Here is a 26175-nt window from a genome sequence, read left to right on the forward strand (position 1 = left end):
TTTATCATCCAGACAAATTTATTTAAAAGGTGTCATTCCAAATGCCTGTGTCTCCCCGTAGGTGTTCATTAGCCTTTGAGCCATTCAGAACACTTGGCTTTGTAGTCACCACTTTATGAATGACGTGTTCAGCACTTGTATTTTCAGCTGAAATATTTAATTGTAAAATGTCAGTTATTTCTTCACTTTTCAGAATAAAAGCTGCAAGTTACATGATTTTACATAGTCACAATAAATCATAGAATACTGTTGAGTAACAAAAACAACGAGGAGTCCGGTGGCACCTTAAAGACTAACAGATTTATTTGGGCATAAGCTTTTGTGGGTAAAAAACCCACTTCTTCAGATGCATGGAGTGAAAATTACAGATACAGACAAATGTATATTGGCACATGAAGAGAAGGAAGTTACCTTACAAGTGGAGAACCAATGTTGAAGGCCAGTTCAGTCAGAGTGGATGTGGTCCACTCCCAATAATCAATACTAAGAGAGGGAAAATTGCTTTTGTAGTGAGCCAGCCACTTCCTTAACACCATCGACTGGGGCTTGAACAGGGACTGGGAGTGGCTGGCTCACTACAAAAGCAATTTTCCCTCTCTTGGTATTCAGACCTCCTCCTCAATTATTGGGAGCAGACCACTTCCACCCTGACTGAATTGGCCTTCAACGTAGGTTCTCCACTTGTAAGGTAACTCCCTTCTCCTCATGTGCCAATATATATGTATGCCTGTATCTGTAATTTTCACTCCATGCATCTGAAGAAGTGAGTTTTTTACCCATGAAAGCTTAAGCCCAAATAAACCTGTTAGTCTTTAAGGTGCCACTGGACTTCTCGTTTTTTTTGTGGATACAGACTAACACAGCTCCCCCTCTGATGTTGAGTTACAATAAGTCATCCAATGCAAACTGTGATTTTTGCTCTTGAATATACAATTCAAATTCTGCTCTATATGGTTACACAAGTTACCCAGTCAGTGAACAGAAATCCTGCGTAATTTATGTAACTAAATCAAATCTATAATCTGCATACGTTCCAACACAAGATTTTTTTCCCTGAAAAAAGTCACTCATTTCACATAATGAAAATGAAAGCTTCTCATACAGAAAAGAACTACAAAATGAAAATTTATCGCTTGCTCAGTTCTAGTTATTAGGTTACCGCCTAATATTTCACTGAGATGCCAATCTCTGAACACACAAGCTACAAAGAGGTGCACCTTAGAAAGCTAAATGTCCAAGGGGTATCATGTGTGACTTTGGGAATTAACTAAGGAACTGGAATTTGACAGGATAAGAGAGGAACAGGCACTGAGAAGAATGAGGTAACTTGGTTGCTGGGAGGCAGGGTGAGACGGGAACTTGCCTGGAGTAAATCCAGACTGCTTTGTCACAGCCAGGACCCACCCTCCTGCTGTTGCTCTCCTTCACACCAGGTAGTAGCATGGGACAGGTGGTGCATATCTGCAGCGGAGGCCAGTGAAGGGGAGAAACTGACCAGCAGAGAGTGGAATGAGGTATGAAGGAGGAGACTTTACACACACCAAAGGAGAACATTTCACATACTTATGGGAGCAGATTTTATTGGTGGTGTGTGTTGGGAGAAATGAGATGAAAATATTAGTCTCAAATGCTGTGGACATTAACACTTTGCATGGAGGGGAAAAATCCGAGACTGAAGCTCAAAGTATACCAAAATAGAAGTGGTAGCAGCTACATCCCATTGTAAACGCTGACACTAATAAAAACCTACATATATTTTTAAACAAGTTCTCACAGTCAAGGGTCTGTTCAGTCAAAATCACATGCAGTATGCTTTACGGTGGGGCTTGACCCCCTCCGATTGAAGATTATTTGTTTATCCTGATCTTTAAAAAGAGAAAGCTGAGCATTCACATTCTAAATAGATAGGAATGAGAAAGTAGAACTACACAAAGAACTTACCTGAGTTTCTTTCATACACAATACCATGTTGAGTTAATAAATCTTTAAGCTTTTTTATTTCTTTAGAAAGTTTCTTGTACTCCTAGAATAAAAAATATTTTTAAAATGGACAATATGTTTTGCCCAAATACATATGTCTACTTAAAAATTCAGTTTGCATCAAGTATAAAATGTCCAAGCATAGTTGGGAAAGCCACTGGGAAAAATAAAACATGTCTGGAATCTTGGTTTACCAGATGACTGGAGGATACCTAATATGACACCAATTTTTAAAAAAGTTTCCAGAAGCAATCCTGGCAATTACAGGGCAGTAAGCCTAATTTCAGTACCATGCAAACTGGTTGAAACTATAGTATAGAACAGAATTATCACACACAGAGATGAACGCGATTTGTTGGGGAAGAATCAGCATGGCTTTTATAAAGGGAAATCATGCCTCACCAATCTATGAGAATTTTTTGAGGGGGTCAACAAACATGTGGACAAAGGTGATTCAGTCAATATAGTGTACTTGCACTTTCAGAAAGACTTGACAAGGTCCCTCACCAAAGGCTCTTAAGTAAAATAAGCAGTCACAGGATAAGAAGAAAGGTCCTCTTATCAATCAGTAACTGTTTAAAAGACAGGAAACAAACGGTAGAAATAAATGCAGTTTTCAGAAAAGAGAGGGGTAAATAGTGGAGTCCCCCAGGGATCTGTATCGGGACCAGTGCTGTTCAACATATTCATAAATGATTTGGACAAGGTAGACAGTGAGGTGGCAAAATTAAGTCAGGTGGCAAAATTACATGACTTATGAGGAGAGGCTGAGGGAGCTGGGATTGTTTAGCCTGCAGAAGAGAAGAATGAGGGGGGATTTGATAGCTGCTTTCAACTACCTGAAAGGGGGTTCCAAGGAGGATGGCTCTAGACTGTTCTCAATGATAGCAGATGACAGAACGAGGAGTAATGGTCTCAAGTTGCAGTGGGGGAGGTTTAGATTGGATATTAGGAAAAACTTTTTCACTAAGAGGGTGGTGAAACACTGGAATGCGTTACCTAGGGAGGTGGTAGAATCTCCTTCCTTAGAGGTTTTTAAGGTCAGGCTTGACAAAGCCCTGGCTGGGATGATTTAACTGGGAATTGGTCCTGCTTCGAGCAGGGGGTTGGACTAGATGACCTTCAGGGGTCCCTTCCAACCCTGATATTCTATGATTCTATGAAAATTTGTAGACAATACAAAATTACTCAAGATAGTTAAGTCCAAAGCAGACAGAAAGAGTTACAAAGGGATAACACAAAACTGGGTGACTGAGCAACAAAATGGCAAATGAAATTCCATGTTGATACATGCAAAGTAATGCACATTGTAAAACATAGTATCAACTATACAAATAAATTAGCTGTTACCAGTCAAGAAAGAGATCTTGGAATCATTGTGGACAGTTCTCTGAAAATATCTGCTCAATGTGCAGAGTCATTCAAAAAAGCTAATGTTAGGAACCATTGGGAAAAGGATGGGTAATACAACAGAAAATATCACAGTGCTACTATATAAATCCATAGTCTGCCTACACCCTGAACACTGCGTGCAGTTTTGGTTTCCCCAGCTCAAAAAAGAGATATTAAAATTGGAAAAGGTACAAAGATGGGCAACAAAAATATCAGGGGTATGGAACAGCTTCCATATGGGGAGAGATCAAAAAGACTGGGACTACGCAGTTTAGAAAGGTTTCAGAGTAGCAGCCGTGTTAGTCTGTATTCGCAAAAAGAAAAGGAGGACTTGTGGCACCTTAGAGACTAACCAATTTATTAGAGCATAAGCTTTCGTGAGCTACAGCTCACTTCCTCAGATGCATATCGTGGAAACTGCAGCAGGCTTTATATATACACAGAGAATATGAAACAATACCTATTCCCACCCCACTGTCCTGCTGGTAATAGCTTATCTAAAGTGATTTCCAGCACAAATCCAGGTTTTCTCACCCTCCACCCCCCCACACAAATTCACTCTCCTGCTGGTGATAGCCAGTTTAGAAAAGAGATGATGAAGGGGAGATATGATAAGAGGTCTATAAAACTATGAATGGTGTGAAGAAAGTGAATACATATTGTGTTATTTACCCTTTCACAGAACACAAGAATCAGGGGTCATCCAATGAAATTAATAGGCATCGGGTTTAAAACAAACAAAAGGAAGTACTACTACACACAACGCAGTCACCCTGTAGAACTTGTTCCCATGGGACGTTGTGAAGACCAAAAGTATAAGTGGGTTCAAAAAAGAATTAGACAAGTTCCTGAAGGATAGGTCAATCAACAGCTATTAGCCACGATGGTCAGGAATGCAACCTCATGCTCTGGGTTGTCCCTAAGCCTTGGACTGCTGGATGTTGGGACTGGACGGCAGGGTATAAATCACTTGATAATTGCCCCACTCTGTTCATTCTCTCTGAAGCATCTGGCATTAGACATTGATTGAAGACAGGATACTAGGCTAGATGGACCACTGGCCACACTGAGTCAGACCATTCTTATGGTGTAAGAGTTCCAAAAACAGGCTGTTTAACTTGTGCATGAGGTTCATCAAAGTGATGGACAAACAAAAGGAAGTATTTCTTCAAACAATGCACAGTCAGTCTGTGAAACTCTTTGCCAGAGGATGTTGTGAAGGGCAAGACTATAATGGTTCAAAAAAGAACTAGATAAATTCATTGAGGGTAGGTCCATCAATGGCTATTAGCCAGGATGTGCACAGATGGTGTTCCTAGACTATTTGCCAGAAGCTGGGAATGGGCAACAGGGGATGGATCGCTTGGTGATTCCTTGTTCTGTTCATTCCCTCTGGGGCACCTGACATTGGCCACTGTCATAAGACAGGATACTGGGCTAGATGGACCTTTAGTCTAACCCAGTATGGTAGGTCTTATGGACAAAGGACAATTATTGTCAGCTATAAAAAAAGACAGCCTGTGTTTCTGAAAGATATTACCCAATAGCATCTGGTTCCAACTGCTCCTCTACAGAAATCTGGGACGATGAATCAGGCACTCAGACCAGGAATTCCTTCCCAACAAACACCTCAGGTCTGCCCTTTGACTAGATTTTTATAGCACTACAGCTGTTAACTCCCTCCCAAAGGCTGCTCCAGGGTCAGTCTCTGTCTCAAAGATGCTGCCTGACAATCCAGCCGCAAATGTTTTACTTCTGAAGATCTGTGGCTACTCCATAACTACAGAAGCTTTAATGAACAGCTATGTTTATACCCATTAAACTATAAGGCAGTGGTCACCAACCGATCGATCCTAGAGGATCTCCCTGTCAATCACGATCTCTGGCGGAGGCACAGTGTGGCTGCCTAATGCTACCCTGCCCCCACACCGCTCCCAGAAGTGGCCACTGCAGCCCCGCGACCACGTGCACACTGCTCCTGCCTGCAAGCACTGCCCCTGCAGCTCCTATTGGCCGGGAGATCTGCAGGGGCGGTGCTTGCAGAGAGAGGCAGCACGTGGAGCCACATGCTGTCTGCTCTCCCCACCCTAAGGGCTGCAGGGGTGTGTTGGCCCCTTCCAGGAGCAGTGTGGGGGCAGGGTAGGCAGGGAGTCTGCCTTAGCCTCGCTGCACACACCGCCGACCGGGAGCCACCAGAGGTAAGTGCTGCCCAGCGAGAGGTCGCACCCAAACCCCCATCCCTGAGCCCGCTCCTGGAGCCAGCACCCCAAACTCCTCCTGCCCCCCAACCTCCTGCCCCAGGCTCATCCCAGAGCCCCCTCTCAAACTGTGAACCCCTCGACTCCAGCCCAGAGCCTGCACCCCCTCCCAAACTCCAACCCCTGCCCCAACCTGGTGAAAGTGAGGTTGGGGGAGAGTGAGCGACGGGGTGGAGGGAATGGAGTGAGCGGGGCAGGGCTCTGAGGAAGAGGCGAGGCCTCAGGGAAGGGACGGGTAGATCCTGAGTTGCCCTTAGATTCAAAAAGTGATCTTGGGCATAAAAAGATTGGAGACCACTGCTATAAGGAAAGGCTGGAATCCCATAATATTCATAGCTAGATAAATTAAAATTGAAAATAAGGTTCACATTTTCAATAGAATTGGATATGAGCAGCGGGTTGAGCCCCACTTTGGGGAAGCTAGCCCCTGGCTCTGCACCTTCCACCCACGCCCTCCCCATGGCCAGAGCCCCAAGACCCCCTGCTCCCCCCGCGGCCAGAGCTACAAGCCCCACCCCCCCACCCAGAGTGCCCCCACCCCCCCAGCCATGGGAAGCCCTGAGTGCTCCCCGCCTTGGCTAGAGAAGCCTTGAGCTGGCGAAAGCCACGCCATGCCTCCCCTCCCCAGACCCAACCCACACAGAGGAAAAGCGTCCGTTAAGACACTTCTGATATGCCCAATGCAACTTCCAGGATGGCTGAGGAGGCAGTATGTGCCTCCTCATTCGTTCTGGAACCTGCATGGGGCATAATAAAACAAAAACTTCACCGCCAAACCCCGCAACGGGAGGTGGGGGGGGGTGTCTGGCCGCTACGGCACCACAGGGGAAGGCAGAGCCTCCCCTGGCCTATTATACCCATTGTCCATGGAACTGGACCAACCCAAGAAGATATGTGGTGGATTCTCCTTTGCTTTAAATCACCACGTATATCTTTCTAAGAGAGATTATTTAATTCAATCACAAGTTATTAGGCCTGATGCAGGAATGAATGGGTGAAATTCTATAGCCTTTGCTAAGCATAAGGTCAGACTAGATCAGTGGTCTCCAAACTGGGGTGCGCGCAGATCCCAGGGGGTGCGCGGCAGCAGGAGTGCCGCCGGATGGCACTCCGCCATTGTTTTTCTTCGGCAACAGCTCTGCACGTCCACAGCTGGTGTTCCCCTCTGGCGGTCCGCCTGCAGTAAGTCTTCCATTCTTCTTTCGGCGGCGGCGCACCTGTGGCTGGTCTTCCGCTCTTCACCTTGGGGGTGCGCGAGCCAAAAAGTTTGGAGGCCACTGGACTAGATGACCACAATGGTCTCCTTCTTGCTTTGTAATCTAGGACACCCTTCCATACCCTGTCAGTGAATCTCAGTACATCAATGAGAAGGTATAACCATAGCACATGAACTTTTAGGATGAATGTATTCTCTCCATACATATTATGCACTTCAGTTTTAGTGCTTAGCGCTTGCCTTTAATTCATACTAACAAGCCTTGTAAATTCTGCTGCAGAATATATGCAAAAAGAAAAGGAGTACTTGTGACACCTTAGAGACTAACCAATTTATTTGAGCATAAGCTTTCGTGAGCTACAGCTCAAAGCTTATGCTCAAATAAATTGGTTAGTCTCTAAGGTGCCACAAGTACTCCTTTTCTTTTTGCGAATACAAACTAACACGGCTGTTACTCTGAAACCTGCAGAATATATGTGTATAGACATATATAGTTGTAGATACAGGCGCACACAGACAGAATTTAAAGGATACATGATATAAACCACTGGGCCTTTAGTTTGTAAAATGGCCTGAATGTTTCAGCATAGTGTGTATATTATATGATTACCAAATACCCATCTGTCACAAGGCTCTGGTCCACCTTCCACTTTCACTAACTCCCTTCTGTTTCTTAATCCCGTGCGGACCCCACTTTATGAGAGTATGTCTAAAATGCACGTCACCTAGGTATATAACTACTTCCTATATACCACCCCCTAATATCTCCTGGAAAGGCATTCAGTAATGCAGTTTGTTTCCAATTTTCAGCATTAAAATAAGTTCTGCCATTTCTATTTATTTTTAAATATACTGTTATTTAGGCAACAGAAGATAACTAAGGGAGCAGACTATCTGAATCCTAACAACAGACAGGCAGCTTGGCTGAGAGCCCAGTGGCTCAGTCACACAGCAGAAGGATAGTGATTCTCCATGTTGATAAAATGTATCAGACAAGCATTAAGAATTACTTTCTATACCTTATTGCATTTCTCCACGGTTTCAAATTCCAGACTTTTTAACTTTTTATTTTTTTTCTCAATCTCCTTTTCTTCTGTTGCACTTAAAAGTCCTGCTTCCTCAAAAATCTCCTTCAACAATTTTTTGTACCCCTGGAAAAACAAAGACATTACATAAAGCCATTCTATTTCTGTTTGTAATTTGCATTGGCTATTTATTTTACAAGGTTTTGTGATTACCAATAAACTGTATCTAGATGCATAGCTCTAAGAGTTTTTGCCAATAGTAGGATAAAAACATCTATCCCAAAAAGAGCTGGAACTGTAGAAAACAGGTCAGTACTATAGTAATTTGAAAGTGACAGTCCTTTAACAAGAAATCAGAATGGATCAGCAAACCTGTTCAGTTATCAGCTCATCGTAAAGAGACTGCTCTGCTTCATCCCACTTCCTTCGTAGGACTTCAGTCAGTGTTGGATAAACTGAAAAATGGAAAGTAAAGCTGTCATAAATACTAACAGCTACATTTTCCTTAATTATTTGAATGTAACCCTAGTGCTGCTATGTGTGTGTTTTAACAGCTTAATGCTTCACTTCAACATGCACCATTGAGACAACAAACTGCTACATTCACTTGCCTGGACCTGCTCCTCAATCCTATTTAAATCAATAGGAATTTTCTCAATCACTTCAAATGGGAACAGGAGCAGGCCCTAGAGGTCTAATGCTCCCAGACAGCAGCAGTGACCAAAGGTTTCTTCTTTCAGCTCCAGCTGTCCAAAAGCCTGCACCCTTCTCTGCTGGATGACATCCTGATTGCACCCTCCTCACTTATAAATTACTGAAACACATCCCATCTAAGAATGACCATTTACAAAACCCCAAAAGGGCTGGGGCCCAATTATCTCTGTAACACCCTCTTAGAGCTGAGCCTCACTCTTACTACCTTCAGGGAATATTTCTTCATGCAGACATTTTTCCAAACTGATGAATGTATCCACTGACTTGTCTAATTGGAGACTGGGATGGAAGTGGTGAGAACGAGAGAACTACGCTCTTGTACACAAATAAATTTACCAAGGTGTTGTTTGTAGATTATGTAGGCTGAATTTATTACAATGCTCTTTCTATTCCTCCATTCCCTCCCCCACAAGCTCTCTGTATGCCCACCATCCCATCCCCTTCTTTTTCCAGGGACTCCCTGCAATTCACCCAAATCTCTTCCGTACAAGGGTCTGTGTGCCCCCCACTCCCCTCCCCTCCCATACCAGGTCCCTCATTCTCTCCCTATACCAGCAGCTCAGCATGCATCCTATTATCCTCTTTCCCCCATACTCCATTCCTCATACCAGGGTCCTCCAATCAACCCCCGCAAAAGAGTTCTGTGTGCCCCCCATTCCAAATCCCCCATGCTAGGGCATGTGTCTGCTCCAATTGTCTGGGGGGGTCTTTCATTCTGGCCCCCAAGCCAGGGGCTGTGTGCATGCTTATTCCCCATTTTCCCTGAGTCCCTCAATCTTCCCCCAGCATGGGCTCTGTGCCCCACAATCCTCTCTCCCCCATATCAGATCCCCCAATCTCCATCCCCCCCACCACAGGTTCTATGTGCTCCTTTCTTCCCTCCCTCCATATGAGGGCCCCCCATTCTCTCCTAACATTCAAGCAGCTGTGTGAACTTCTCTCTGCTCCCTCCAGGCCGCTCCATTTCCCTTTCCCCCTACCACCATTATTTTCTGTCCAGAAGAGAAGTCATTCAGCATGTCAACATGTTACATTATTGGGAGGATAAGCTGACATGAGCATGGGTATTGTTGTGCTGGAAAATGTTCATGGAAACCATGAACTAGCTCTGTGATCTACAGATAATTGTAAAGATGCTAGAGGCTGTGGCTAAAGGCTGTGGTCAGGGTCTCTTTTGTTCCCCAATCTCCCCCCTTTTGGTTTTCTGCTCTTCCCCAAGATCAAATAGTGTTCTGACAATTAATGCCAAGAACATTCCCTGAAATTTTGGAATTAACTGGATGGAGTTTTCAAAAGTTATCCCATTACATACAGAGAAATGCCACTGAACTGATCGTAGGGACTTTGCAAGCTCAGATAAGAGTGCCCAATTATTATAGTGATAGGTACTTTAGAAATGCTTGTAATAAACAATGTTACATTTACTTAATGATACAAACTAATAAACCAGAAATCTAAACTTAAAGGCTTGGGTAAAATGCCACCTGCCTCTCACACATGCACAGACCTTTTTATCCAACCTACCTAAAAGAGAATGAGGATGGCAAGCAAGAGGAGTCTCAAATGTCAGAGAGTAAACACAAGTACTTGGCTCAGACACATGAGCCAACTTATTGTTTTTTCCACAAATAAGAAGAACCTGAAGAGCAGAAAAAGAAGGATGAGAGGAAATAGGTTAAACACACAATATAGTCACTAGTTTCATGTTGAACAGAACCAACACACATCACTAACTTCCCATTTTACCATGAGTATAGATGCATTCCAGCAAGTACTGAAGTCAGCTCTCAGTGCTGCCATCATTTTACCCAGTGCAGAAGAAAGAGGTCACAATCACTAGTTAAGTCTTTTTCAGATGAAGTTATTTTAAAGAATGGAACAAGCTTGTTTCTTTCCCAATGGGAAGTGGTTCCTCCACCTTCACCCCACCTAAGTCACCACAACTTCCAACAGAGACACACTAAATCAGATGCCCTTCAGAGCCTGTCAGTATCACTCAGCAGGTGCATTTGCTACTGAGTGATGCACGCTCCCACCTCTGAAGGACTACCAGCCTATGAACAGTGAAAAATTGCATCCAGGTCTCCTAAATAGCAGTACAAAGTAAAAAGCACTAAACACCAGGCTCTTATGTCCTTTAATTTTTCCAGAGAATATTGATCTACCCTACATTGTAGATGCTCATTATGATCTTTACATTTTCAGCTTTAATGTTTCATGATCTTTTACAAGCAAAAGCCCAAGGAGGATTCAAATTCTTAATATTAGAAATCATGCAACACTAGAAGACCAAATATATCTTCAGTGTGGCTACAGGAAGAAAGGATGCTCTTATGGCATGCGTAATAGGCTCCCTTCTCCACCCCTTGGATCAACACAAACAGGCTGGATGCTTCCCAGTTTATAAGCACCATTTTTTTATTTTTAACACCAGTACAGCCTTGTGAAGAAATATATAGCTGAAACTTTCCCCTTAGCCCACTATCCAGGGAAGGAGAGGGACAGATCTCCTCATCCTGACATCCTGCCTCCCCAAGTCCCTACCAGCCACTCCCCTTGCACTTTCTTCTTGTCCTCTAACCTCCCAGATGACAGGTTGGTTGCTCTCACTAGCTTGTCAGCTTCCTGCCTAATTAAACAATTGTGCACCCTCCCTCCAATTAAATCCACTCCAGGGGGGAATAGGTAGTACCTTAGTGACAGAGTACTGGGTCTGTTCTAGGCTCCCAGCACTCTGTTATAGTAAGACAGTGCACTGGAAATCAGAAACCTTGGTTCTATTGCTGGCTCTCCAACAGGATTCTTCTGTCATCTTGGCCAAGTCACTACATTACCCACCTCTCCCATTGATCAACCTATCTATCTTAGGGTTTTACACAGCCCATCACTGTAATATCTAAGTGCTTCCACATAAAATCAATAGCAATAGCAACAGAGAAATCTGAGATTTAATTTTGTAAAGCTCCTTCATCTCTAGGAAGGACCTAGAGAAGTGCAAACATTATTTTAACAAGGGGAGGAGAGAGGTCTAAGGCAGGAGTTCTCAGATTTTTTACATAGTATGGACCACATCTTTTCAGAGTCTTTTGGACATCTCCTTCCCATTCACAATCATGTAACATCCCTTTTCAGCAACAGCAACTGCTCACATGTAAGAGTCATGTATTGTAACTGTTTTTAATAGTTTTGTCTTTTTGACAAAAGCTAATTATACTGTCTCTTTTTGCTGTTCATTTCACCTCCCACCCCTTCTGCCAACATCGGTTCTGCTCCTCTCTCACCTGCACATGCTTTTGTGACCTGGCCCTCTACTTTTCCCATACAAGTTTCGTGGCCACTTGGTTTCCTTTCAACTAACTAACTAAACCACCTAGTTCTCTCTCCCGTGACCCCCTAGACATGTGTCATCCAGTAGTGGTTGGCAACTCTAGTACCACAAGTAACTCCTATTTCTCTTCCTCTTATGTAGCAGTGGCCCATAGCAGAAGTTACACAGCATTTGTCCCTAGTGGTAATGGTAATAACAGAACATCCTATTTTGCATGAATAAAAAGAAAGAGTTAAAGCCTCCAGACTGGTGTGAGTGAAAACATCATCAGCCTTTTATCCTGGTTTTACCCTCTATTCCTAACTGTTGTCCCACATCTCATCTTGCATTTTTCTACTTCATATCCTAAGCTATGAACTCTTTGGGCAGGAAGAGATCTCAATTTGTAAAGCCCCAACTAAGTTTTCAAGTCCTATGGTATATTAATGGCTTTAATAGTTTAAACTGGTACAAACATGCCAGCTGCATTAACTTCATCAGCATGATTAATTACTGTACCTTTGTCTCTCTGTTTTTGGTTTCACATGAATCCCCTTCTCTCATCCACATGCCAACAAATGTGTTGTTGTAAATTTCCCATTCATGCCAAATGCTGGAAAAAGAGAACAGCTCGAAAGACTTGTTTTATAATTTTGGGGAGAAAAGTTAAAAACCTGGTAAGAAAAACAGAAATACTCTAACACTGTATTAAAATTCACTTTATCAATTTCAATTTTTTGAAGGTCCTTTAATATCTCCTTTTCTTACTGCCCAGATCTGCCCCATCACAGATCAATTACCTCATAACCACAGTGGAGTTCTTTAATTACTTATAGAGTCCATCACAGCAGTTTCTGAGCACTATGGTTATTCTGACATGTCTCAAAACCATTTCCACACTTTCTTAACCAAATAAAACTGAAAAAGGGTTTGATTTTGTCATCAATAATTTGTTTGAAAGAGGCATTACCAAACTCCAATCTTCTCAATTACTCAGAATATAGAGTAAGCCCAATCAACGTATGTTAGCAGATGGGTGAAACAAGAATACAAACTCAAAAACATGCTCACTCTTCACAACTTGTCAGTGAAGAGAACAATATATTTCTGGAAAGTGACCTATTCCAATTTAAAATGAAATATTCTCCGTTAGACCATAAAACTCATGACAGTCACAAGAGTGGCACTGTGGTCTCACCATCAACCCAGGTTGGGGGCCAGGATAGAATCCTGACTCAGAGGTTAGCCTTAGGGATTGTCTACCCAAGGTTTTTTCACACTAACTTTTTTTTTTTTTTAATTAAAATGCCCTTGGTTCATAGACCACAATTCTTCTTTCAAATGAAGTGCCAATTATTGCAAATTAGATAATCCACTTTGAAAGTTTATTTCAGAATTAATTAGTGCAGAAAAGGGTTTTTGTGGATACTTCTGTATTTTGCACTGACTTGGCAGTCCTCCAGTTGCTCTCTCACACTGCATTGCATCACACCACATCAGGACCAAGCTGTCTGTTTACCTATGTTCACTCTACCGCTCTGGGAGGTCATTTAAGCTGGATGTGACCTCCCCATTTAAATGCTGCTGCATAGCCAAGATCACCCCCTTTGCGATTGCAAACTCCTGGAGCCCCATACATCAGTATTATAACACTGTTAATATTGCAGCCAGGCCTTGTGCATCCACATGAAACCATGCAGAGATCATGGACTTCTTTGTCATCTAGGGAGAGAAGACGAGCAAGCCTGCCTTTACAACAGTCACCGTAAGGTCATTAGAAAAGTCATTTCACCTCTGTTGTTCTGTTTCCCACTTGTAAAAATGGGAATAATACTTACTGCTTCACAGAGGTGCCCTGACAAATAACATTTGTACAGCTCTTTGAAAATGTTAAAACACAGTAGAAGGCAGGCAACCCATAAACCTCAGCCTGCCCCATTCACACCCTTCCCTTAGTTTACTGAAAAAGACATGGAAATCGAACCATACAAAAATTGTGGGGCTAACAAACCAACACTTCAATTTTTAATCACTTTGCTTTTCATATCTTTCCTTTTGTGTGTATGTGTATGGTGTCTATTTAGACTAAGCTCTCTGAGGCAGGAACTTTATCATAGAATCATAGAAGATTAGGCTTGGAAGAGATGTCAGGAGTTCACCTAGTCCAACCCCCTACTCAAAGCAGGACCAAAAATATATGATCTGTAAGGTGCCTATCAAACTACTGGAGGAAACAAATGCAGAAAAGTAAAATATTATTGTTACATAATAATGCAAGGTCTTGCCTTTTAGGATTTGGCACCCAATTCAGAATGCACTGCGATCTCCAAGACACAGATTCTCTGTACCTGGAGTTTGAAGGCATTTAGCAGAACAACTGGAGGGACTTAGATACTAAACTTTTGGAATTATCTAATTTGAGTAGAAAGAATAATCACACGCTTTAAAAATACTCAGTAGCTTTCATTGTCAAATATGTAAAATCCTCATTTTTGTTTCTCAGTCCAAGAAATCCTTTAAAACATCAAGTTAGTCCATCCACTATCTTTCATGATGTATAAACATTTTAAAGTGAAACTGAAACAAGCACACATCTGTCCTCTTGGAACATCAGTTTTCGTTTTTGCTTAACTGAAACAAAAGTCCTTGATTGTGGAAAGAACCAGGTTTTGCTAACCCCTTGAAAAAATATCTTAAACATTTCCAAAGCACCTATCCCCAAAGTATCTAAGCAATAAACAACAAATAAAGATAGCACTGACTACAGCATATGTAAAAAGAGGCTCCTTTCTGATGTGTGGGAAACAGGCCTTTTTGAAAACACAGGACTTGAACTTAGACCTGAATCATAAATTAGGGTGGGAAGAGCCCTCAGGAGGTCATTTAGTCCAACCCCCCCTGTAGTCAAGCTCAGGCTCATTTTGATGATTTCTGGCCAAGAGTCCCATAGCTAGGGCTCTGCAACATAGGATATTTTGCCCCTTGCACCCAAGAATCTGATCCTGGACTAAAGTGGTCCTTTAAAAATATTTCTGAAATGGATAAATACCCTTGTTCAGTAGCTCAGTGCAGTGTCTCTGCATCCCGAACACTTTCTCAGGTCAGGAACTTTCTCCAACAATTCTGTTACTCTCCCACTTTCCAGACAAATCTAACCATTCAGTGGTTCTGGGTCTTCACAGCTTAAAGACCTATCTCCGGCATGGGTTCCCTACTGCTGTCTAGGAATCCACTGCAGCTCAGCTAGCTTGTAGGATTCTCTCTGATGCTGACAAGAGTGACTACAAACTAGTCTCTGCCACTGTCTGGTCCTAAGGCCCACTATATTTCTGGGTGTAACCTCCTCCTTTCAGACTTTCTGACTATCCTATTTGCAGGGAAGACCAGCTCTTCACTCACATTCTACCCACCTGCACATAGGAAATATTTACAGAGGAAGGCACCTTTAAATCAGTCTTTGTTTTTAAATTAAATGTATGCTAGCTCCTCTACCTGGATCTAGGCACTGACTCTACAGGCTGAATGGGCTTTTATTAAATATATTTAAAATTACTTCTAGGCCCAGACCAAGTAGGAGTTTCATTTCAAGATATCACACTTGAGAGCTATATGCAACTCAAAACTGAGATTTAAGGAGAAAGTGCTTATGGAAACTTTGGCTAATGTAAATTGTGGTTGTATACTTATTTTGTCTTTCTTGCAGGAAATGCATGTCATGTGCAGTTGACAATGGCTTCCAGTCTGTTTTTGGGTTAAGTGTAAGATGTTAATTTTGAACTATAAAGCCCTTAATGGTTTGGTACCTGGCTACCTCAAACTGCATGTCTTTTTGTGTTATGCCACTGGAACTACAATTAGCTAAGCCATTCAACATCAGAACAGATGGTTTAAATGGAAGAAGGCTGGAGGTATGGTATCTTCAGAGAATGGAATTTATTGCCCTGTTGGTCCAACTTAGCCCAAATTTGTTGACCTTTAGGACACATTAAAAGTACTATCAGCTTTCCCAGGCTTTCCAGGGGTTGTGAGATGGGGAAAATTTTATTTTAGTGGAAAGGGAAATCTTTATAAAGACATAGAATACACTTAATTTTTGAGCTCTTAGAGCATCCAATAATAAAACTCATACTCAACAATAATGCCTCCATTTTGTAGTTATGTCAGTTCTGCCTTAAGACTTTTTATTTTGTGTTTTAAGAGACATGATCCCATATATGGGATAATTCCCATTCCTGGCAATCTCAAGCAGTTGATGTAATGCTACACGTGATCCAGAAATGGGAAAAGGATTGTTAGAAAGAATACTTACCTTTAGAGACCTCTTTCATATTTTACTCTTGGCATATGTTAAGACCAAGTAGGATTTCCAAATTCTGGATTCTCATGGCTTAGCTAACATGCAGTTTTTAAGTTTAAAGCAATAGCCACCAAAACTCTATTTTCATCATTAGCTACAAAGTAATGAGAACAGCAGCAACTAGATGATGCCTACAGTTGAAAGATGTCAGATTGATTTATTTTACATATTCTTAAATTAAGTCTCAAGAATAAAATGTTATAGTCAAATAAGAACTTATTAATTATTAAAATAAATGGCCGAGGAGCCTAATTTACTAAAAGTCCATGATTTGGCTATTAGAAGAGGTTTAACAAGATACATTTTGCAGTACTTTCACACAAATTGTGCTCTCAGTTACACCCTTACAACCTCATCAGCTTCTACAGGATAGTGGCATTGGTGTAACTGAAAACTGTTTAGGGAACAGTGTTTGGACTGAATGCCAAGATTAGTTTATTTTCAAGGTAACGTAACTATAGCTAATTTAAAAAGTGCTGATTTCAGGAGTTCTACAAAGAGTGCAACTCACAAACTAAAGTAAAAAGAAATGTCTGGATTGTCTCACCCTAAAATTCCACTGTAGGCATTCCACCGAAAGGTCTGCTCGTGCTGAGTGACATTATGGAAAGGACAGAACTCATATTTATACCTAAAGAAACAAAATATGTCAGATTTTAAAAAATAAAATGAAGGCCTATATCACTGCCAATCCTAAAAATACAGTCAGGCACCTAAACCAGTTACTCACGTAGATTCCACAAAACTGAAACACTTGCCAGCAAGCCTAAAGAGATGTGCAGGACCTGAAAATAAAATGAAATGGCTTGCAAAAGGGACAATGGGTTGGTTAAATTTAAACAGAGTTATCATGATCAGAGAATTGTATGTATACAGGTTGCAGATTTAACATTCTACAGAGCATAAGGCAATCAGCATCCAAGAAACCTAAACTAAGGTACTTATTTTGCCCTAGTTACTATAGTATCTTCGTGCCTCAGTCTTTAATGTATTTATCCTTCAAACACCCTGTGAGGTAGGGAAGCACTGTTATTCCCATTTTAGAGACTTGGAATTGAGGCACAGAGAGATTCACACAGGAAAATTATTTTAACTAGGTTAGGTGCTATATAAGTGATAAGTACTAACTGGTAGCATCTGGGATGCCAATAATTATCTGTGAAATTTAGAGAAGAAATTATTCATCCATAAGGCTAAGAAGCATTTTCATGATTGGATTAAAGAACATGGACTAATCATGTAGATATTATACTGTGGTAAGTGCTTCTGCCAAAGTCTATCTTACTATTAGACAACTGCAATCAAAAATTACACACACAGATTCTTTTAGAGATTATATTCACAAAAGTGGTATTAACTACACATATAATAACTGACATTTGCACACACCTGAGGTTGGGGAAGGTGCCATCTTTGGAAGGAGCCTGTTTGTCTGAGGTAGGAATGGGTTGTTCAATCTTTTAAAAAAGAAAAAAAGACTAATTTAAAATGATTTAGACTAATTTAAATTTTTTTTTCCGTTTGCAATGAGATTAAATTAGAATATTTTTATCTAGGTATTTAATATGTCCCCCAGCATCCTAGTATCTGAGCATCTAAAGGACTGTCATATTGAAAACAATAGCCAAAACCATCAAACCTGGATTCTAAATCCATATTTACATACCTGAATAATAATAGTCTGATTTTCAAAGGTCCTGAGGACCTATAGTTTTCATTGTCTTCAATGAGAACGACATGTATGATCACATGAACCCCTCGTAGGGTCATGGTTACTTACTGTAACTGTAGTTCTTCTTTGAGTAGATGCAGCCATCTTAGGTGACTCACAAACAGTATGCACCCCAGGAGGCGAGGCTGAGTCTACCTAAATAAGGATTGCATGACCGCCCTACCAAAACTTGCATCTACTCTGATGATAGGTAATGGCATAATGGTTCATAACTGTATGGATTGATGACCACACAGCAGCCCTGCAAATGTCCAATATTGAGATGTCACCGAGGAATGCTACTGACATTGCTCTATCTCTCGTAAAATGAACTCGCACCCACTGAGGTATAGCCGAAGCTATTTCATATGCAGTCTTGATACAGCATGTTATCCATTTAGAGACCATCTGTGAAGAGACCAGTTGCCCCTTCATGCGATCTACATATGACACAAGCAGATGAGGCAAGCATGACACAGTTTAATCCTGTCCATATAAAAGGCTAGACATCATCTGACATCTAACCTATGGAGATGCTACTTCTCCAGAGGTCAATGTGTCTTATGAAATAACACCACCTGGTTCAAATTAAACTGAGCAACTTTAGACAAAAATTTTGGGTCTGGTCATAAAGTCACTTTTTTCTTGAAGAATTGTGTATAAAGGAAAAGGAGTACTTGTGGCACCTTAGAGACTAACCAATTTATTTGAGCATAAGCTTTCGTGAGCTACAGCTGTAATAAATATGCTCAAATAAATTGGTTAATCTCTAAGGTGCCACAAGTACTCCTTTTCTTTTTGCGAATACAGACTAACACGGCTGTTACTCTGAAACCTGTGTATAAAGGGGCTCTGACATCAGAGCCTGGAACTCACAGACTCTCCTTGTAGATTATCACGACCAGGAATGCAGTCTTATGACACAAAAGTTGAAATGAACAAGATGCCAGGGGCTCAAATGGAGGTCCTATCAAAGTCACTAAGACCATGTTAAGGTCCCACAGAGAAACCGGCTCTCAGACAAGATGATGGAGATGAAGAAGCCCTTTTAAGAATCTTGCTACCATGGCATTGGAGAAGACTGATCTTCCCTGAATGGGGGAATGAAATGCTGACATCACTGCCAGATGCACTCTCAATGAGCTACGCACAAGGTCTGACAACTGAAGGTGAAGCAAGTACTCCAAGTTCTTCAGAATGCCCCAAGCTGCAAAGATGACCCAGAGGCCTTTGTCTTCATGGACCACTCGCGACTATGGGAAAAATTCCTGCTGAGATGGTTTGCGAGATGATTCTGGACCCCGGGCAAGTGATCAGCTATGGGAGGAATATGCTCCTCAACACGGAATGCTCTCCCTTGCCTGTTCACATAATACAATATGGTGGTATTGTTGGTAAGTATGTGAACCACTGAACCCAGTATGGTCCAGAAAAGCATGACACGCATTATAAATGGCCCGAAGTTCCAACACGTTGATATGAAGTGGGGCCCCTGCTCCAGCCACAGACCCTGAACTTTCACGGACCCCAGATGTGCTCCCCAGACCATCGGGGAGGCACTGGTTGGTTATGGCCAGACAAAGGGAACACCCTGACAAACATTCTCCAGAAGTGTCCACCACTGCAAGGAGTCTAGGAGCAATGGAGGGAGATGGACCTATTTGTCCAAGAGGTGAAGAGTCAGACAGTAAACTGTCCAGAGCCATATTTGAAGGGAGTGAAGCCACAGCCTTGCAAACTATACCACTTACATACAAGTGGACATATGGCCCAAGAGCCTCAGGCATATCCAAATTGTCATCGAAGGCTGCAACTGCAGACTGAGGCAAAGGTAGCAAATCGCCTGAAAATGGTCAGTCAGCAAAGATGCTCTTGAACTCAGATTCTGTTGGGGCTTCAATAAACTCAATTTTATGAGGGGGAACCAAAGTTGACTTTCCCGCTGTTTAGGATGAGATCCAAATGGTTGAGCAAGCATAGTGTAGTGTTGATGTGAGAAAGGACTGTCTCTCTGGAGCTGCCCCTCAGTAATCAGTCATCCAAATACAGGGAGATGTGACCAAGACCATCCAATTGGTAAAAACCTGAGAGGCAAAAGAGAGGCCAAAAGGAAGTGTACTGAAAATGGCACTCTGCCATGATGCATCGAAGGAATTTTCTGTGGCTCAGCAAAATTCCCAACCAAAAGTACGTGTCCTAAAGATCCAGAGCAGCAAACCACTTGTTCTGAGACCATGTGGGGAGAATAGTCAATAGATTTGACCATTCAGAATATTGTGTATCTGATACATTTGGTGAGGCTGTGAAAGTCAAGACTGGATCTTACCCCTACCTTGGATTTGGGCACCAAAAAGTACCTGAGCCCGGTGTTCCAATGGAACCTCCTCCACTGCTCCCAAAGCCAGTAGAGAGTGAACCTGCTTGAGGAGCAGTATCTTGTGAAAGGGGTTCCTGAAGAAGGACAGGGAAGCAGGGTGGGAGGAAGGGATGGAAAGGAATGAATGGCATAGCCTGATCTGACGCTGCTTAGGATCCAGCTGTCAGTGGTGATCGAGCCCCAAGCCTTGTGAAAGCAACCCAACCTGTCCCCAGCAGGTGCTGGTTTAGATGAAGATCCCTTGCCATCTAAGCGGCATTTTGTGCACTATTTGGAAATTGAATACCACTCCTTGAAGTGGACTTTGCCCAAACATAGCAAGCATGCATGTGGGGACTGTTGTTGGGATTGCTCCCCCACAAAACAGATAATGCTTAATCCCTGGTGAGGGCATCACCACAGAAATACTTAAATAAAAGCTAACTAACACTAAATCTAACTAGCACGATACTAAGAGTACTAATTAATTACACTGGACCCTCGCTAGAACGCGGAATTTGGGATCCATGCACTGTATCGCATTATAACGGGGACCGCATTAAAATGAATTGCAATTAATTAAATTTGGGATCCATGGCTGCAACCGCATTATATGCGAATTCACACTATATAGGCACGTGTTCTAGCGAGGGTCCACTGTATATACAATTTTAAAAGTCACTAAGAAATAGAGATTGTGAGGTTAGGAACCACAGAGAGCTCTGACTCCAGCCCTAGGCAGTAAGAAGAAACTGAAGGGGGTTGAAAGAAAAGGAGTACTTGTGGCACCTCAGAGACTAACCAATTTATTTGAGCATGAGCTTTCGTGAGCTACAGCTCACTTCATCAGATGCAAGGGGGTTGAGGCAGTACTGCCTCAGATAGCCAGGGGAGGAGCTATGAGCACAAGACACTCTCACACCTAAGTAGAATACATGGTAGCACCTAAAATCATCAACCTGGACACCCAATCACACTGGGACAAATCACCAAGCCAAAAGACCAGAGCCATTTCTGTGTCATCAGACCTGAAACCAGACTGAAAGATAAAAGAAATCTAGGGACTCCAGATGATGCCAGTTACCTCACCATGACCTTTTCACGTTTCCCCAAACACGGCAAGTTGAAGACATAGCAATACATTGGCAATGTCAGAACATGGTTTCTTACATAAAAGGGCCAAACAGCCACTTCTTAGAGAGAACCTGGTCTACTGCATCCTGCCCTCCTTTAGGAAAGCTTTAGACATCTCAAGGAATGGACTCAATTTGTCTCATTACCCATTGGCACAAGGTCCATCTCACAGGTAATAGCCCCATCCTCATTCCTAGAACGCTATGCATTACTTTCCAATCTAACCGATGCTGAGCATTCTGGATTCAACTTTGGTTCTAATTAGATTTGGCTTTAATTCTTAAAACCAGCTGCCTGAGCAACAGCATCACCTACAGGTGCCATCTGAAATACCCCAGGTGACAGTCCCTAGATCTGAACTTGTGACTTGGAGGCGGGTAGTTCTGTGTGTGGCACTCACTTGATCACAGAGAGCAGGGCTGTGGTTAGATCCTCACAGCAAAAAAGAGTGTGATTTTACATCAAGATAATTACTTTAGTGTAAAATCCTTGTGGAGGCAAGGCACTGTAGTTTTAACCTTGATGCAGCTAGTCAAGATAAACCCCATATGAGGGAGCAGTTTTTTCAACTTGCCACATGAAAGTACAAACTACCTTTGCCTCATTTCCACTAGGATTTTACACTGAAAGAGCTCTCTTGGTGTAAAAACACATTTTTATTTTTATGTTTTTTGCTGTAAGACAAGTTTGCTCAGGGTGCAAACCACAGGCCAAGGAGGTTGACAGGAAGATGAGGATCATCACTGCCAAACTTCATGTCTGGGATAGAAGTAAACGTGCCCGGCGGACGCAGAGGGTTAGCAAATTGCTGTCAGTAACAAGAAAAGTTCAGCACGGGGAAGTACCAGGGCCACGCACCCAAAGGTGTTCGGCTCCTCCACGATTTTCATTTTACCAGCTGACGTAGAGAGACCTATAAGAAAGAGCGGAGAGGGCACGGTCAGTGGGGGGAAGCTGGGGACCCGCTGCGGGCGTGTTGGGGGAGGGGGCCTCCCGGGCGGCGGCGCTGGCTGGCGGGGGCCCGGTTCCGCCCCCACTCCGCACCACCCGCGTTCGTGGGCTCCCTCCCTTCCCCGTGGCGCTCACCGAACCCCGCGCTCAGCAGCGCGAGCAGCAGCGCCCAGGCCGCCATTGCTCCCGGAAGCGGAAACGCCTCCCGGGGAACCGCGCGGCGCGGCGCCTTCCGGTCTGGTCCGGTCCGGTCGGCCAGGCCCGGCGGCGGCCGAGGTGCGGGCGCCCCGCCAGCCATGGGCAGGAAAAAGCCGTTTCGCCGCCCGGAGGGACGCGCCCGGCGCGCGCCCAAGTCCCTGGAGACCTTCGCGGCGGACGCGCAGGCGGCGCTGGCAGGTGCCCGGACCCCGCGGCTTCCGCCCCCTTTGCCCCACGGACCTGCCCGCCCCGCTCGCCGGGGGCGGGGGAGACGCCGCAGGCCTCCGCCCACGCCCCGGTGATCGGGGAACAGGAGACGCCGAGCCCCAGCGGTACAGGCCGCCGCCTAGCTCCCCACCGCCTCATGGCACAGACCCAGCGGCCCGCGGCCCCCGCCGGCCGTTGCTGCCCCTGCCCGGCCCCTGCTCATGGGGCTGCAGCAGGCGGCTGGGCGCCGGCTCTGGGCTGGGGCCAAGGGGGTTGGCGTGTGGGAGGGGGCTCCAGGCTGAGCCTGGGGCAGGGGGCTGAGGGGCAGGGGGCGCGCTCTGGGAGGGAGGCTGGGTGCTCTGCGGGCTGGGATGCGTGAGGGGTGTCTTAGGCGGCTCCTGGTCCGTGGCACAGCGGGGTCAAGGCAGGCTCCCCGAAGCAGCCAGCAACTCCCTGGGGCCTCTGGGCAGGGGCCTCTGCGAGCTGCCACTGCCTGCAGGCACTGCCCCTGCAGCTCCCAGTGGCCACAGTTCCCAGCCAATGGAAGCTGCAGAGTCGGCGCTAGGAGCAGGGGCAGTGCGCGGAGACGCCCTAGACCTCCCCAGGGGCCGTAGGGACCTGCTGGCCGCTGCCACGAGGGGCCAGGCGGGCAGGGAGCTTGCCTTTGCTCTGCTGTGCTGCTGGACTTTCAGCAGCCTAAAATCTCCCGGTTTGGCTTCAGTAGCCTCCGGAAGATAGAGCCCGATTCTGGGAGACTCCTGGAGAAACAGGGTTGACAGCTCTAGCTGCTGCTGAGCTCCTCCTGCGGCGGGGGTGGGGAAGCCGCTGCCAAGCCCCACTCCCTCTATCGTCTTTGGGCCTCTGAGGAGAAGGCTGAGCTCTGCTCTGTGTTTGCAGCCTGCGTTCAGCAGGATGGCGCTGGAGAGGGGGATGCTGCAGAGGTGAGATTCCCATGCCCTCTTGCCATGTGGGAGCTGGGACACTGCGATCCCAAGAAATGCACGGGGAGGAAATTGGCTCGCAAAGGCCTGCTCCGAAACCTGCGTCTCAATCAGAGATTCCCGGGGCTCATCCTCAGTCCTATGGCAACTCAGTATGTCTCTGCAGCTGACAAGTAGGTTCCATGTGAATTGCAGTCCTAGAGTGTTATTTCTTAGGTACAAATCCACTATCACATGCTTATTTACTTCTTGCTGTATTATGAGTTTTCATAGAGAGGTGCTGGTGTTCATTCTGTGCCGATGTTAACAAATGTACTGTTAGCTGATCTAAGGAAGACGTTTCATTATTTGATTGTCAACAAAAATGGTAACATGGGGGTATCTTGCCTTACCTATTCCGTTAATATAGTTAATTATGCATGGAAAGTAGCTTCCTTTTTCTTTAACAGGCCCCAGGATTATGCAGAGATGCTGATAATGGGTCAGATTACTGCTTTTTATCTATTTATTTATTTATTTATTTTTAAATCAATATTTGATACAGTAAAGTGTGGTTAATATTATGAGGCCCACAACTAGTGTTTCCTAGTGATTCCATATCTAAAGTGCCCAGTTCATGGTAGCTTTTTTTTTTTTTTTTAAACTGCCAACTATGAAATCCAGGCTTCAAATTTCAGAAAGTCATAGAATCACAGGACTGGAAGGGACTTTGAGAGCTCATCTAGTCCAGTCCTGTGCATAAATTTCAAGACCAGAAGGGAACATTCTGATCATCCAGACTAGCCTCCTGTATAACACAGTCCATAGAACTTCCAAAATAATTCCTAGAGTAGATCTTTTAGAACATCAAATCTTGATTTAAAAATTGTCAGTGAGGGAGAATCCACCAAAATCCTTGGTAAACTGTTCCAATGATAAAAATGTATGCCTTATTTCCAGTCTGAATTTGATTAGCTTCAGCTTTCATCTGCTTGATTGTTACACCTGTCTCACTGGTGACTGAAGAGCCCATTATTAAATGTGTTCCTTCTGTAGGTACTTATAGCTGCAGGTGATCAAGTCACCCCTTAACCTTCTCTTTGTTAAGCTAAATATATTAAGCTCCTGGAGTCTACTAATCATTCTTGTGGCTCCTGTCTCACTCCTCTCCAATTTATAAACATCCTTCTTGAATTATGGACATGAGAACGGCATACATGATCTCAGCAACGGTTACACCAGTGACAAATAAAGAGGTGAATAAACATCTCTACTCCCACGTGAGATGCCCCTGTTTATGGATCCAAGGCTTGCATTAGTCTTTTTGGCCACAGCATTGCAGTCAGAGCTCATGGTCAGCTGATTATCCACCACCAACCCTAAATCTTTTTCAGAGTCTCTGCTTCCCAGGATAGAGTCCCTCATCCTGTAAGTATGGCTTACAGTTTCTAGCTGTTTACATTTACCCAAATTAAAACACATACTTTGCATGCACCCATTTTACCAAGCAATCCAGATTGTTCTGAATCAGTGACCTGCCCTCTTCATTATTTACAACTCCCCAAATTTATCATCTGTAAACTTCTTCATTAATTATTTTGTTTTCTTCCAGGTCATTAAAAAAAATGTCACATAGTGTAGGGCAAAAAATTGATCCCCAAGGGACCCCCATAGAAACCCACCCACTCGATGATGATTCCCCATTTACTGTTACCTTGGGACCTATTAGCTACCCAGTTTTAATCCATTTAATCTGTACCATGTTAATTTTATACCTTTTTAGACTTTTAATCAAAATGTCATGCAGTACCAAGTTAAATGCTTTACAGAATGCTAAGTATAGTACAACACCAGTATTACTTTTATCAACCAAACTTGTAATCTCATCAAAAGGATATGAAAATTAGTTTGACAGGATCTATTTTTCATAAACCCATCTTGAGTAGCATTAATTCTATTAACCTCTTTTAATTCTCCAGTAATTCAGTCCCATATCAGCTGTTCCATTATATTGCCTGGGATCAAAGTTCAATTGAAATCCTATCTACCCTTTTTAAATATTGACACCATATTAACTTTCTTCCAGTCTTCTGAAACTTGCTCGGTGTTCTAAGATGCACTGAAAATCAATATTAGTGGTCCAGAGAGATCCTTATCAGCTCTTTTTTAAAATTCTTGGGTGCTGATTTAAAAATATTTAACTTTAATAGCTGCTGTTTCATATCTTCCTGAGATGCTAGTGGAATGGAACGAGACTTGTCATATATCTACATCATCTGTTTTTCCAAAATACAGAATATTTACTGAACACTTCTTCCTTTATGCATTAGTATTGATAATTCTGCCATTTTTAATCTAGTAATGGACCAGTACCATTAAGACTTTTTTTGTTCCTAATACTTAAACATATTGTCCTGAACTGAGCTGACCATAGATTTATCCTTGTGTC

General features: G+C 43.4%; 2 protein-coding genes across 3 annotated transcripts in view; one reads left to right on the plus strand and one right to left on the minus strand.

Moving 5' to 3' along the window:
* GNPTG (N-acetylglucosamine-1-phosphate transferase subunit gamma) lies at window positions 1-22699 on the minus strand (the record flags this gene model as incomplete). Its single annotated transcript, XM_084641273.1, has 11 exons — window positions 1-147; window positions 1942-2023; window positions 7866-7997; window positions 8244-8326; window positions 10110-10224; window positions 12412-12505; window positions 16797-16880; window positions 16980-17034; window positions 17639-17706; window positions 22309-22363; window positions 22537-22699. 11 exons carry the CDS (start codon window positions 22697-22699, stop codon window positions 23-25), a joined length of 1056 nt encoding a protein of 351 aa, XP_084497399.1. The 3' UTR covers window positions 1-22.
* TSR3 (TSR3 ribosome maturation factor) overlaps window positions 22662-26175 on the plus strand; it is a 9838-nt gene continuing 6324 nt past the window's right edge. For both annotated transcript variants that reach the window (XM_084641274.1, XM_084641275.1), the window contains exons 1-2: window positions 22662-22797; window positions 23704-23920. In XM_084641274.1, coding sequence (XP_084497400.1) covers window positions 22698-22797; window positions 23704-23920 — 317 coding nt within the window. In that variant the 5' untranslated portion in view covers window positions 22662-22697. The remainder of the gene's footprint in view (window positions 22798-23703; window positions 23921-26175) is intronic.

The sequence above is a fragment of the Lepidochelys olivacea genome (genome assembly GCF_965140295.1).
Source record: "Lepidochelys olivacea isolate rLepOli2 genome assembly, chromosome: 10".
NCBI lineage: Eukaryota > Metazoa > Chordata > Testudines > Cheloniidae > Lepidochelys > Lepidochelys olivacea.